Raw genomic sequence first — 15,910 nt, 5'->3', positions numbered from 1 at the left:
TCTACTCTTCTCAATTCTACACTTCTCTATTCTACTCTACTCTTCTCTTCTCAATTCTACACTTCTCTATTCTACTCTACTCTTCTCTTCTCAATTCTACACTTCTCTATTCTACTCTTCTCTTCTCAATTCTACACTTCTCTATTCTACTCTACTCTTCTCAATTCTACACTTCTCTATTCTACTCTACTCTTCTCAATTCTACACTTCTCTATTCTACTCTACTCTTCTCAATTCTACACTTCTCTATTCTACTCTACTCTTCTCAATTCTACACTTCTCTATTCTACTCTACTCTTCTCAATTCTACACTTCTCTATTCTACTCTACTCTTCTCAATTCTACACTTCTCTATTCTACTCTACTCTTCTCAATTCTACACTTCTCTACTCTACTCTACTCTTCTCAATTCTACACTTCTCTACTCTACTCTGCTCTACTGTACTTCACTCTAATCTAATCTAATCTAATCTTTTTATTCTACTCCACTTTACTATTCTCTATTCCACTCTACTCCTCTCTACTGTATTTCACTCTATTTTTCTCTTCTCAATTCTACTCTTTTCTACTTTATTCTTCTCTAATGTACTCTTCATTACTCTACTCTTCTGTCATTTTATTCTACTCTACTCTATTTTATTTTATTCTGCCCTACTCTTCTCAATTCTACTCTACTTTATTTTATTATACTCTATTCTGTTTTACTCTATTCAACTTTACTCTACTCTTCTCTACTCTACTCGGCTTTAATCTTTTTTTAATGTACTTTTTTCTGTTATTTTATTTTATTCTACTCTACTTTACTTTACTTTATTCTGTCCTACTCTTCTCAATTCTACTCTTAACTATTCTGTTTTACTCTATTCAGCTTTACTATATTATACAGCACTCTTCTTAATTCTACTTTTCTCTCTTCTACTCTACTTCACTCTAATACTCTTCTCTTCGAACCAAAAAAAATATTCTTTGTTAAAATAATAAACTGTGAAACTGGAAAGAACAGGAATGTTAGAGGAATAATCGGGGGTGAAGTGGAAGTGCACTTGCTGTGTAAGGCAGTGCTGCCTGTGGTGTGTATACAAATCCATCAACTACCCACCATAGGCAAATTCCACGTTCTGTCTATCTCTTTCACACACACACACACACACACACACACACACACACATACACACACACACACACACACACACACACACACACGGTCGTCTGTGACCTCTCCACCTCTTCTGGCTGTCACTCCTCCATTCAGATCGTGTGCACACAGCTTTTTTAAAATCTGAGGGCATCACGGGAGTTCGCGGTCGATTGAAGATGGGACTACTTTCTCTTTTTGTCCATTCGATAATTTCTAACAAACAGTCAACTGTCAGGAATCATTCTTCATTTCCTAGATCAGACCTAATAACTGCATCTTGCAAAATGGGAACGCTTCAGTGTGCTAACGATTGTGTTGTTTGTCTAGCTTATATCCCTAACCGGCTGAACAGGTCTCTTCATTCATCCCTTTTGCGCAAATGAAAAAAAAATCGGAATGTCAGGACAGTAAAGGTGAAAAGGACGTGTTGTTTAGTATCTCATACATTCGGTTTTGTAACATTGGTCACCATGGCTGGGGACAGAATCAGGGGTGTCGGTTTTCTTCTAGCTATGCCGACAGGGTTCTGAGCTTGACCTAGCGTAAGCTAAAACTTTTCCTCATTACCCAAGCTTGGATACACACAAACACGCAGAAATACACACATAGTGCAGTCCCTGTAGCAGGATTTTTCCAGTTAGGTGGATTTAATTACAAATGTATTAGGGGTTTCCACTGAGAGAGTAAGCACTGGGTGGATTAGCTTAGAGTAGCTATTCATCTCAGCTGCGCAGTAAGTGCTTAGAGACTGGTGTTTTTTTGCACCACATAAAGTGAGAAACAAAACATGAACCACTGCCTTGGCAGCAAACAGGCTGTTAAACAAAACAAATTGTTTGGGTAATATTTGTTACAGAATATGTTATTCAGCCAGCTCACTAATCACAATTTCTAAGCCCTGAAACATTTCATACAAATAAATCAGATTTATCATATAAAACATTTTTCGATCCTGTGCAAATTTACACTCCGCTTCCTAATTGATCAACTCAGTGTATTTTTTTAACAACCTGAAAAATGCATGATGTGCATTTATCGAAATCGATATTGTCAATATTTATAGCAAGTGTAAGTAATAACAATAAAATGAATTCCATAATGTTGATATCGTGAAAGCTTGTATTTAAACATGTGCAATGGGTTAGGTTTTAATATGTCATTTTTAAACGTGATGAAGTATAAGCAGAAAGCTTGTGTGATTATTATTTCATATTTATATACTATTTATTTTATTCATGTTGGTTTTATTAAGTTTTTGTTTATATTGCATGAGAATTCGGAATTCAGAAATCAATCATTTTTAACCTAAAGCGATGAACAAACCAAACCTAAGCACCTCCATGTTAATCCTTTATCAACCAGCTGGTCGAGCAACTTTGATAAGCGATGCATTTTTGCTTCCGTAAAACAACCAGTGTTACACATTTACCAAGCTACTAGGTCTGTATGGCGGCCATGTTGGTTTGACGATATTTGCTGTACTCGAGGTTAAGGAGAGCATACCAAGTTTCCGAGTACGAAACGTCGGGACTGCTGTCTTTACGCGTTAGGAGTTGCAAAGAGTTATTTTAAACAAAAAAAGTATATATATATATATATATATATATATATATATATATATATTCCCCAAACTGTTGCCACAAAGCCACAAAGGATAAGGGACCCAAACCTGCTCCAGCATGACATGCCCATGTGCACAAAGCCAGCTCCTTGGAGATATGGTTTTATGGGTTGGAGTGGAAGATCTTGAGTTGCCTGTTATAAAGCTCTGACCTTGACTATAGTGAACACCCTTTGGATAAATTTGAACACGCTTGTGGCTGAATGAACACAAATCTCCACAAACACTACAAATTCTGATGGAACACCTTCCCGGAGGAGTAGAGGCTATTATAACAGCAAATGGTGGAATGGAAATATTCAAAAAAGCTAAGATGAATTGTACGTTCTGAACTATTAAAAGTTCAACAATGAAGAAAAAACATAAAAACGTTTTTTTGCAGCTAACCTTTTTAAAACCCCATAAGCCTCTACACACATATTTGGCATAACGCTTTCTGAATTCATTTACAGAATTGGCATAAACAGTATAAATGTCAGGACATACTGTTCAGCATAACCTCCTCTCACTCTACAATCTTGGCTGTAATAATAGATATGAAACACATGAACCGGCCTTGTTTCCGCTTCATGCAATTCTTCTCTTTAAACGCTTCCGCTCCCCGAAAGCGAACACAGAGAGAATGAGGAGGAGCTTCTTCCCGCAGGCCATTCGGTGTTTAAACCAGGAAACACCCAGGATCTAAAAACTGGCCCACTCTCTCCATCATCACACTTCTTCTTTGTACAGATCTCACCTCTCGCACCACGTCACTTTAAACTCTGGACTTGCACAGCAAAGCGCACTTTATATTTATTTATTTTATACCACACCATACCGCACATGGACACTTTATGGACACTTTACACTACACCATACCGCACACAGACACTTTATGGACACTTTACACCACACCATACCGCACACGGACACTTTATGGACACTTTACACCACACCATACCGCACACGGACACTTTATGGACACTTTACACCACACCATACCGCACACGGACACTTTATGGACACTTTACACCACACCATACCGCACACGGACACTTTATGGACACTTTACACCACACCATACCGCACACGGACACTTTATGGACACTTTACACCACACCATACCGCACACGGACACTTTATGGACACTTTACACCACACCATACCGCACACGGACACTTTATGGACACTTTACACCACACCATACCGCACACGGACACTTTATGGACACTTTACACCACACCATACCGCACACGGACACTTTATGGACAACCCACCACAAAAATTGTCTATTGTTTACACTTTGTTACACATTGTTTACTGTTTCACTGTCTACTGCTATAAGAATATATATATTTTTTTGTATATACATTTTTCTCTTTGTTTCACATACATATATCTTTATATATCTTTTATAACTCATATTGTTATATTTTATATAGTTTTTTATACTTTATACTTTATTTATCTGCTTCTTTTCTTTTCCCCCACCCTATTCCCCTCATGCCGGACCGTCGTATAAAGCATTTCACTGCATGTCGTACCCTGTATGTATGTGGATGTGATGAATAAAATTTGATTTGATTTGATTTGATTAATGCACCTGTTACACAGCCATTGCGGCTAACAGGGAGTTTCAATAACAGATGCCTACGAGCAGCCTGTAAACATTAACTTACAACATATTTCTGCATACAGCCTTCATTTATATTAAATGGATTTCCAAATTAAGCCAAAAATCTATTTCATTCTTTCATTGATTGCTTTTCAGCAGAGGGAAAACTTTATTTCCACTTAGAAAGTCATATATTTCAACCAGTTATGAACATTTACCTGTCTGTTCATTTTAGAGAAAATGAATAACATACGTATTTGATTTATTATTATCAACCTATGGTGTTCGCGCATGCACGTCAGACACAGATGGCAGAGATTCGCTAGTAAAAAAGTTCTAGAGTATTCTTAAAAGGAAAGAAATTCTTCTACAATGGACCACATTTCTCTACTTGCTCAATTTCCATACGCAGCTGCTAAAGGCAAACCTCGGTCTAGTGTCTTTTATATGAGGATACAGATTGTAGGTCAATGCTTCCAAAATGCAGAGCTCTCCTTCGAACCTCATTTTACAAGTGAATGGAAATGAGAAATCTCTAGGGACCTGTCCAATTTATGGTATGAGCAACAGCTTCATGGAAACTGAGAGCATATTCAGCTATTACAGAGGATGTGAAAAAGGTGTTTAACTTCCTTTAAAAAATCAAAAGCAGGGAAGTCCTAGCAAACATTAAGAGTAAACTTTAATATTTGAATGTAATTTTTTTTAAACCAGCTTTTGAAAATCTACATCCAACCCTGAAGGTATAATTCAGAATAGCTGCAATAGCAAGATTGTTTAACGTTGTTCATTAATTTCATTATTACATATACAAACAACATGCAGAATCAGTGGGAGGTTCATTTATCGATGCATAAATAAAATATTTTTAAAAACCTGCGACTGAAACAAGTGTGGGAAATTGGCATAGGCGGAAGAAACCATTTTAAAAAACGAAATGCAGACTGCTAAAGTCAATAAAATGAAAATAAAACAAACATTAAAATGTTTTTATTTTGTCTGTGCAGCCCAATACCAAATGATGGTACCAATGTTTGGGGACACCTAATGTAAATCCTTCCCAGAAGATTGGAGGCTGTTCTAGCAGGAAAAAGGAGAACAAACTACAGAATGGTATGCTCTATAAGCATATGATGGTGATGGTTAAGTTTCCTAATACTGTTGAACATAAAGTATATTTGAAATTGAGTAGCATTTTAAGGACAAAAAATACTTTCTCAAATGACAACAAAGCAGTTGCTAATGTATGTTCCTGCTGTAGCTATTTAATGCGTGTTGTGTTTTAAAGGTCAGGACTCAGGAGGGTGATTTATGACTTTTCCGGTAACGCTGTACTATGTGGAACAGCCAGACAGCCTCTCTTGGACTTTCCTTGGTTCGGGCCAGTCTGTCCTGAAGCTGTTTCCACGTATTCATGACCAGAAATTTCTCACCAGGCAAATTCAATTGCTGTTTGATTTGAGTACAAAGCAGATGACGTATCATGTATCCATTTATCTGAACTAACAGCGTTTCTAGAGACCACATCACGATACTGTGGGAGATTTAATAAACAGATACATGGGTATTAGTAATAAATGAATAGTTTCCCATAACTTACTCTGTTCAGCTACTGCGGATCGACTTTTTGAGCGCACAGTATTTGTATTTTGATGTAATATGGCAATTAAAACTTTCGGCTTCTCCCATTAGGGGTCGCCACAGCGGACCATCCGCATGTTTGATTTGGCACATGTTTTTACGCTGGATTCCCTTCCTAACGCAATCCTCCCCATTTATCCGGGTTTGGGACTAGCACTAAGGCTTGTGCAACCCTATTGGCTGGGGTTCCCTGACCGGGGATCAAACCCCGGCCGCAACGGTAAAAGAGCGCCGCATCCTAACCACTAGCGCACCAGGGAACTGATGTAATATGGCATTTTAATGCACTAAATGGGTGTAGTTTTTACTGATATTCTTGTATGCAATTTGTAGGCAATAAAAATGTAAAAAAAATAAATAAATCAAAAAATTACTTGTTCATTTTAAGAGATCTGTTTTACTTTCTCTCTTGCATATTTAGTACTGCTTTTTAATAAGTACTTCTTATCCGATTACTCGAATAATCGATGGAATAATCGGTAGAATACTTGATTACTAAAATAATCGATAGCAGCAGCGCTAGACTCTATTCTTCAGCTGACATTAACAGCCCTTTGCTGCAATGCTCAGAAGTATATAATGTTGTTTTGTGTGCAATGGCACATAAAATATACACAAAATGAACGAAAATAGACACCTGACATTTCCAGCCATATGTGCTTCTTTCCCAAACTGTTACCACAAGGCTGGAGGCACACAATTGTACATTTTTCCTTCACATGAACTTTAAGACTCAGAACAATGTTCCTGTGCACAAAGCCAGCTCCATGTAGATATGGTTTACGTGGCTTGGAGTGAAAGATCTCCTGACCTCAACCTTATTGAACACCTTTGGGATGAAATGGGATTCCGACTGCACCCCGGGCCGCCTCACCCAACATCAGTCCCTGATCTTGCTGAAGCCCTTGTGGTTGAATGCAAATCTAATGAAAGATCTTCCCAGAAGAAAGAAGGTTAATATAACAGCAAACATTGAGCTCAGTCATGAATACTGAAACATTAACACAGGACAAGAGTTAACATGTGAAATTCATTATTAACTGCTCAGACATGTGATAAGACTCTTCTCTCTCAAACGTAAGAAAAATCACGAAAAAGCCTGACTCCACAACAGCTCTGTGCATAACGGTCTGTACAATCTTTCACAACGGTTGACGGCAAGAAAACCCTACGTGCTGTTTCGGCACTTGGCTCCCATCCACGCCGCAAATTAAACACAATCTTGTAAATGGGACTGTTTTTTTTTTTTGTTTTTTTTTTGCAGGATCCCACCCTTTCACTGGAAATCCCACTGACTGTGGACAAACAAGCTAAGAGGACACGAGGATTGCGTAACCGGCTCCTCGCCACATACCTCCCTTTGGCAGCCCGATTAAATAACTAGGTTTCTGCACAGGCACAACTGTCTGCCTCAGCACTGGAATGCTGCGCAGAGTGACATTTCGAGTAATGATTTCTTCATCCCACATTTCGTGACGGCGTCACTGCTGAGGAGAGCCGACCGCATTCAAATGAACTGAAGCGATCTGATGAACGCGAAAAGCTACGCGTGTAAACCCGCGACATACCAACATTCCCCCCATGTAGCTCGAAGGCATTGCCTGTTTATCAATCCGCAAGATCAAACGAAGTATTGTCAGACTGATTGTAATCACAACACCAGACATGAGAAAGCCTTTTCCTGACCCACCCAATACCAATTAATGCGTGTAAAATATTAAACAGGGCTTTGGGCACTACAAAGTGTCAGCTTTCTACCCTGTGGAGACGTTTAGAGGAAAAAACAGTGGGGCTCGTTTTTTTATTTTCCCCCTGTTCCCCTTCCTCTGTAAACCTTTTCTGCATGTAGTTTTAACCCACTGTTTACCAAAACCGAATAAATTCCAAGCAACATTCCAATGCAAACGTCAAGTGTATACAGTATCTCACAAAAGTGAGTACACCCCTCACATTTCAGCAACCAGTTTAGTAGAGCTTCTCAAGGGACAATACTGTAGAAATGAAACTTGGATATATTTTAGAGTTTGCAGCTTGTACAGCAGTACTGATTTACTGTCCTCGTACAGCCAATAATGTCAAAATACATGGCAACAAATGTAAGTACACCTTAAGTGAACATGTCAAAACTGTGTCCAAAGTGTCAATATTTTGTGTGAGCACCATTGTTATCTATCCTTAATCCTTTTGGGCATGGAATTGACCAGAGCTGCACAGGTTGTAGCTGGGATCCTCTTCACTCCTCTATAATGACATCACAGAGCTGCTGGATGTTAGACAAATGCCTTCCGCATGATGATGCCCCACAGGTGCTCAATAGGATTCAGGTCTTAAGACATATTCTTTTTTTGTGAGTCAGCTTCAGAAGAGGCTTCCTTCTGAACCGAATTACATCTCTTGGTGAAAGTAGCACGCAGCGGCATCTTTGAATCCAAAAATGGTGCTTTTTGCGTCTTTAGCCCGACTTTACCAAGTACATGGACACCAGAGACAGCTGTGCTTGAGACACGTTGTCTAATTTCACTGTGTACTGCGTCAACTATATGCTTGAAATGGGAATAAGAGCTTATTGACTTGATTTGACTTGACTTGACTAGCATGCAGCATACGGTCTGAGCACTGACAAGTGGACCTTCCACTTCTGCAACTTCTAAGGCAATACTGGTAGCACTCATGCGTCTTTTTGTGTCTTTTGAAGTCAGCTTCTGCACCTGACGCACAGATGAGAACTCTGTGATCAACCCTTGCGAGGCCTGTTCCGAGTGTAAACCGTATTGGAAAACCTTTGTATGACCCTGGCCACTGTACTGTAACTGTAGTTTCAGGGTGTTACTGATCTTCTTATAGCCTGGGCCATCTTTGTGGAGAGCAACAATGCTATTTTCCAAATCCTCAGAGAGTCTTTACCATGAGGTGCCATGTTGAACATCCAGTAGTCAGTATAAAAGAATTCAAAAAGGGCTCTAACACCAAATACTCTATTTAATACAAGATACACAAATTTGTATGGTTCTGTCAGGCAGACAAAAACATGATGAATAGGACACTTTGGGTTTACTCACTTTTTTTGACAGCAATTTTGAAAATAATGTCTGTATGTTGAGTTATTTTTTTAGAGGACAGTAAATCTGTACTGCTATACAAACTGCACTTTTGAATACTCTAAAATATATCCAAGTTTCATTTCTATAGTATTGTCCCTTGAGAAGATCTAAAATGGTTGCTGAAATGTATGGGGTTTACTCACTTTTGTGAGATATTGTATCCTTAAAGGAAACCTGCACTCGAAAACAATTTAAATTTAATACTGTTAGAAATACAATTTTAAACTATGTTTTAACTAAAAAGTTTCATCAAAATTGTTAAGACACTATTGGATTTTTGGGGAACCACTGTATGTGTGAAGTGCTAGTGCTAATGTCTTAGCAAACTTATCTTTGACACAATTTAAACGAAACGTCAAATTTTGATGTTTGCCCACAGAACACTACTATCGCTCACGTGTAAATTAACTACAATCGAGCTAGCTTTCTAGGAGTTAAGAACTAAAACTTTTCCGTATATAGAATCTCTAATTTAAACAATTCTGCATCAATGTAAAAACATTTTTTAAAAAGCCATTATTATTGTACATAATAAAATAATGAGTGGCAGAGTTTCTTTCGAATTCTCTGCTAGTAAAAAACTGCTAGTAAGTGCATTGGTTACACTTCATTGCACCTAGGTGTCAAAGACAGTGCGTATGCATGTATGCATGGTCCTTGGAAATGAATAGGCGATATATTCCCAACTCGCAGCCATTGTTCCCGGGTCCACTGCAACCCTGAACAGAATAAAGTGCTGACTGAAGTGTAATGATGAATATTTGTTATTTCAGTGCAGTTGGTTTTGCCTATGATAGAGTGTTCCAATTTCCAAAACCGTAGTTAAGTGGAATATATGGGAATTAAAGAGAATTAATGGGAATAAACTGGGAATGTACATAATTGCAGGTTAGCCTATAACAGGGAACTTAAATATCTTTTTCAGTTGAAATTCTCACATGCTTACCGCACACTTATTGCAGATCTACTGAGGCCACACTTCCTACATGCAATGTGCATTCCTCATTAACATATCACAGATCATTTCTTAAATCCTGCACACAAAATAATGTCAAAAAATTTCAAAAGTATTACTTACTTGAGACTGCTACTATTACATCAATTTGTTTAAAACTTAATTGTGCTGTGTGTAAGCTATTGTGCAACAAAATTATACTGACAATTAAATCAGTGCAGTTTATATAAACTTCCCCAAATTGCTTTTTAATTCCAATAAATTCCCAAAATGTCCTGTAAATTCCCAACTCTAGTTATAAGCATTACCAAATGCACATCGGCTGTGCTGTGCACGCTCCTGCTAACTTGCAGGTATTTGGCATTTAGCAACACACACACATGAGGATGAACATATGACTATAGTTTAAAATCAAACAGAAATTTTGGTCCAGAGTCTCTAGCAATGAATAAATCTACACTGGTACGCAAAATTACAAACTTAAGATAAATCAGACTACAAATCTTGATTTTTTACGCAATCTTGGAAAACGCTAATTCAACCGTCGCTTGACGATTTGGCGTTTAGAAGTTTGACATTTAGACGGTCTGACTCATTCAAACATTTGCACACAACTAATCTCATATAAGAACTATAAGCATAGTAACATGGATGGATTGTAATATAATCAACCAGCAGCAATGAAAAGTAATGTCTGGGAATAGTATAACTAACACAGATGAAGCACAACGAGATGCCGACAAGGCAGAGAAGGTCCAGGGGTGAGAGAAGAGAACATCACTTATTCTGTCATTATGTGCCCACAGAGAAGTCTATAGCACTGAGCTTTGATACCTGTGCAGATCAAAGCCAGATAGAGTTAAATATAGGAAAGGGGACCTTTGTACACACCAACTACCTCATACACTATTGACCAGTCAATGGGACGAGTGGTCCTTTTGCACTGGACTGGGATCAGTAAGAAATGCATTCTGTGCAAGGTTATGAACTGCAAAAAGAAAAGCAGGTGTCTGATCTGGAGCTGTGAAGAGATGTCTTCTGTATGATCTGGAGCTGCAGGGGAAAACTTGGATAAAGGAGTCACAATTCACAGTCTGCCTACTGTGGCTGTGATGTTAAAATGAAACACACATGGTGTGAACATCTGTGAGGCACCAGCAGTGTGACTGCATTGTGAAACTAATTCAGCCAAATGAGTAAAACATGAGCGTGACCATGAAACATGTTCAAATGTCAGTGTGGGCACACAATGTATATATGTGCATATGTGTGTCGTTTGTACATATGTGCATATGTGTGCATAAACTCGTGGAGATACACCTCAAGCTTTAGTTTATGCATAAAAATGGGTTTTAAAAAAATGGCTCAATCTCAATGGCTTTGACATTGCTGGTGCCAGACAGGCTGATTTTAGTATTTCAGAAAGTGCTGATCCCCAGGAATTTTTCACAAACAGCAATCTTTGGAGTCAACGCAGGATGGTGTGAAAACCAAAAGAAAAAAAACTGTGCCGATGACAGAAATACAGCTCAAATAAACACTCTTTACAACTGTGGTGAACAGAAAAACATCTCAGAATGCACATCATGTCAAACCTTGAGGTGAATTGGCTGTAAAGGAAAGATAAGTAATGTGAGACTTTAGAGTGCTCAAGCTCCTAAGGATTAAATTTTTTCCCCCATGATCGGATTTCATGACAAACATTGCTGGACACTTCTATAAGGTGTACACCTATGCTAAGATAACAATACTGCTCCAAACCGCTTGCTTGCGATCACTGTTTATAATTTCAGCAGCACGAGAGAGTGTTTCCTACAGTGAAGGTTCAAAAACTGTTTTCCCACATAATTTGATAGAAAGTTTTACCTCACGCAGATTCAAGCAGGATATATATATTTTCCAATGCCCATTTCCTTTGGTAAATTCATGTTAAAATATGAAGTAAACTTACCAGAAAAATTGGAATTATGAATCTTTATTAACTGAAATGTTCTTTTGAAAAAAATATAGTATGACCAAAAACACCAATAGCAGAAGTGCTTAGCGTTATAGCATTCTAACAGAATACTGCTGAGAAAAAGAATAAAGTCTAATGGAAACCATCATTTAAGGAGAAATCAGAAACAACCAGCAGAACTCGTGAACTGGGTGGGGATGGGGGGGGGGGGGGTAATGAGGTATCCTAACTAAAGCATATCAGATAGTATAGTTTTTATAATATTTCCTTTTCCTAGAATTTTGTTTTAATCCTTATCAGTGGAACAGCTATAAAGATGCACTATATGGACAAAAGTATTGGGTCACCTGACTATTCCAGACAGATGTGGTTATTCCCCAAACTGTTACCACAAAGTTACACAATTGTACAGGACGCCTTGGGTATAGCAGCATGAAATCTTCTCTTCATTTGAACTAAGAGACACAAACCTGTTCCAGCCTGACAATTCCCCTGCGCACAAAGCCAGCTCCATGAAGATAGGCTTTAGTAGTGAAAGAAATTGAGTGCCCTGCTATAGAGTTCTGACCTCAACCGTACTGAACACCTTTGGGATGAACTGGAACGCTGACTACACCCCAGGCCTCCTCACCCTACATCGGTACATAACCTTACTAACACCCTTGTGGCTGAATAATCACAAATCTAGCTACCACACTTCAAAAACTAGTGGAACATCTTCCCAGAAGAGTGGAAGTTATTATAAGGGCAAATGGGGACTGGAGGTGGAACCGGATGTTCAAAAAGCACATGGACATGTGTCTACAGGCATTTGTCCATATAGTGAATTCTATTCCAATGTTATTAATATAATGAAATTGGATGATGGTAAATTGTGTCGGAACTGATTTTGAAAGCAAATTTGCTTCATCTCTGTTCCTACGACTGTCTGGCGAAAAGAATTCGCACTTACCAACGTAACTGAACAGATCACACTTGCATTTATTGCAACAGGCAAGTGTTGATGTTGACCGCCTGCACGTTGGTTTTGCTTCTACGTAGTGTTAAAATGTCGAGTAGTAATGTTCTACAGGATTCTACAGGATATTTAAATATTATTTCTTCAGCGTTTGAATGAAACAAGGCAGAGCGAAACGAGGCCAGGGGCCGTAATTGTTTGACACGTGCACCATAGAGAGGAAGTATAACTGCGAAATCAATACAAAGATCCTCTGATGAATCACCTTTATCCTATAATAAAACATTTCTGTCCTGATAGAAAAGTGGTTCATCTCTGCCAGATGACTGTGCCCACAACCAGATTACGAGGGGATTAGTGAACGGCTGGATGAGAATGAAAATAGTCTAAATTGTATGCTACGTTAACAAAAGTCTGGCTTGGGTATGATTTCAAACAGATATGCTAGTTAGCGCTTAATACTACCTAAACCAATAAATTCAGAGACTTTTGCTTGCCATCCATCCAGTACACCTCTTTAGACTTGGCGAAGTGCAGAGAAGCGGTTCTGGTGGCTTGTGGTAGCCCGACACTTTATATAACATGTTGTCATGTTAAGTGTCCTATATTAGTTACCCATATGTGTATATTATACTTGGTAAATAAGATCAGATGGGACATGATGCAATGCAGACTCTATAACGGGGTTGGGGAGGGGCTGCGAGAGAGGATTACACATAAACCTGCCGTTCATTCCTGACAGTCACACTCCCACACACCGGAACGAGCAACTCCGCCTCACACACACTGTGCACCTACACACTCACTGAAAGGCTCGAGGGTCTATAAATACATGCTCCTGTGTGAAAATATCTGCAAGAGGACACATCAAAACACACCGGCATTGGACAGCACACATCACGAGGAACCTCAATAGAGGATCTAACTCACCCCTTGCCGGCAGGCTTGCTCATTCAGCGCTCTCACCCACGCACGCTGCCAGTGCTCTCTGAACGACCGGAACGTGAAAAGTGACGACAGGAGGCCCTTAACTCCGGCCTCAGAGTCACCTCGGCCCAGTCGGTACCTGAGCAGCAAACCCCACACTCCTCCGGTCAAAGTGTGGTGGGTGAGGCGCAGGGGCAGCTGCCATGGCGTCTCTCTGCTCCGCATAGCTTTGAGGCCTTTCCTGGACCTCAGCAGAACTTGTGAGAACTGAACGAGCCATGTGAGCACAACCAGGAGGGAGACGCAGAAAAGCGCCACCAGGATCGGCCAGCTTACGTTCTTCAAGTCCATCATCTCCCCCTGATCACTTCGGTCCCATTTTCGACATGGGCTGAAAAATCTGATTCATCAAAGTGGGAGCCTGTGGAGAAGAGAGAGGGGGTGATCGAGTGTGTAAAATAACGCATGCAAAACCAAAAAAGGTAACATGCAAATAATACAACATGCAGGTAATAAAGCACTTATTAAGGACACTATAAGGAATAAGACGCACGTTAACACACTGTTTCAGACAATTGCAATAGGAATACAACTTTCTGATTAATTAATCAATCAATGACTGCCGCATTGTACTTTTTATCCAATTAAGGTAACCTGAAGCAGCACCAGAGTGCAGAGCACTTACAGAGTGAAGACTTCTCATGTTGGAAATCATACTACCTATTACAAAGCCCTGACACTCGCTACACCTTGCATGAACGTTAAATAAACATTGAAATCTTCAACGTGTCGTTCAATTTCCTCGTGTCACGTTGCTTTACGACTTAATGCCACGTGTGATAAAATAACGTAATGGCACCTGAAAATATCTCATTTAAACGTATCGATTTTATTTGTATGTCCACAGCTTCGTCAGATGAGTGAACGGAAAATGTTTTGTCAAATTAAAAATCCAAAAAGGAGTCAATAGTGCTTAGGACAGATGAAAAGAGAGAGAAAAAAAGCCACAAACACAAATAGGATCAAGTCTAAGGGTGACCCCGATTAGTTGAAGATTTGATGCTTCGACAGGTGGAGCCTGATTCTACCAATCTCACAGTCGAATATTCGCAGAGGTGTTATGGGTTGGTTATATGGAGGGTCAATGTCTGATTTCACATACTGGTTTTCTCCCAATTAGTTAATATACAGCTCATTATGGCAATTAAAAGAAATATTTTTTAACTTGTGAATAAATCCAACCAATTCTGTGGCAGATTTTAGTTTCCCTTTTCCATAATCCGTGACCAACACAGGAGCATATTGGGGGCAGGGATTTAAAGATCTAACATTGTCTGGAAAATTCTGTAAATATTCTGGAATATTCTGTAAACAATACTCTGATTGTCGATGTTGCGCTGTGCAAAGGGTTCGACTGGCAGTCAGCAGTAGGAAGATTTGACAAATCTGATCTGAACTAGTGAACGATCCACAAACATCTGAATCTGAAACCTATGTTGTGTTTGCTGGGAATTCAAGGCCGTACCTCAGCAGTTGTACTTATCTGCCTTAATGAGTCACTTGACCTTATAGGTATCATTTATAATGAGATAAATGAAGAAGCTTTGATTAGTAGTCAGACTGCAATAATTAGTCGGCTTGGATTTCAAGCGTTGCAGTAAGAATGAATGTCTCCAGCATGTTTGAGTTTCACTTTCAAACTGAACGCTGAGGAATGTCCATGTGATTTAGTAGAGTTATAAAGACACAGTAAAAACTCAAACAATGAATAACCATTAAATTGGTGTGAGAGGAGAATTCAGAAGAGTAACATATTGTTCCAGCTGTTCTCTTTCATAAGCCGTATTTAAGCCGATTAATTCACATGAATAATCAGATATTAAAATTCATTGTACTTCGTACTCAACTAGAAAGGATTTACATTGGAAAACCGGCTTGTCAATTCAAGTCAATCCAATCTGGCATGTTCCATAACTGTGGGATTTTTACAATACCGACACCTGAGTTTGAAGAGATTT

General features: G+C 39.0%; 1 protein-coding gene and 1 long non-coding RNA gene across 3 annotated transcripts in view; both read right to left on the bottom strand.

Annotated features, from left to right (window-relative positions):
• Positions 1-5,137, bottom strand: LOC310720932. Its single transcript, XR_014531874.1, has 3 exons — positions 4,342-5,137; positions 431-3,341; positions 1-111 (listed from the first exon to the last, which is right to left on the bottom strand). It is a non-coding gene; the product is annotated as an uncharacterized lncRNA (long non-coding RNA).
• c2cd2l (c2cd2 like) overlaps positions 1-15,910 on the bottom strand; it is a 46,186-nt gene that overhangs the window by 28,783 nt on the left and 1,493 nt on the right. For both annotated transcript variants that reach the window (XM_083531853.1, XM_083531852.1), the window contains exon 2: positions 13,896-14,313. In XM_083531853.1, the coding sequence (XP_083387979.1) occupies positions 13,896-14,246 (351 nt within the window). In that variant the 5' untranslated portion in view covers positions 14,247-14,313. The remainder of the gene's footprint in view (positions 1-13,895; positions 14,314-15,910) is intronic.

The sequence above is a fragment of the Silurus aristotelis genome (genome assembly GCF_946808225.1).
Source record: "Silurus aristotelis genome assembly, chromosome: 26".
Classification (NCBI taxonomy): domain Eukaryota; kingdom Metazoa; phylum Chordata; class Actinopteri; order Siluriformes; family Siluridae; genus Silurus; species Silurus aristotelis.
This window is presented reverse-complemented; position numbering and strand designations above follow the sequence as displayed.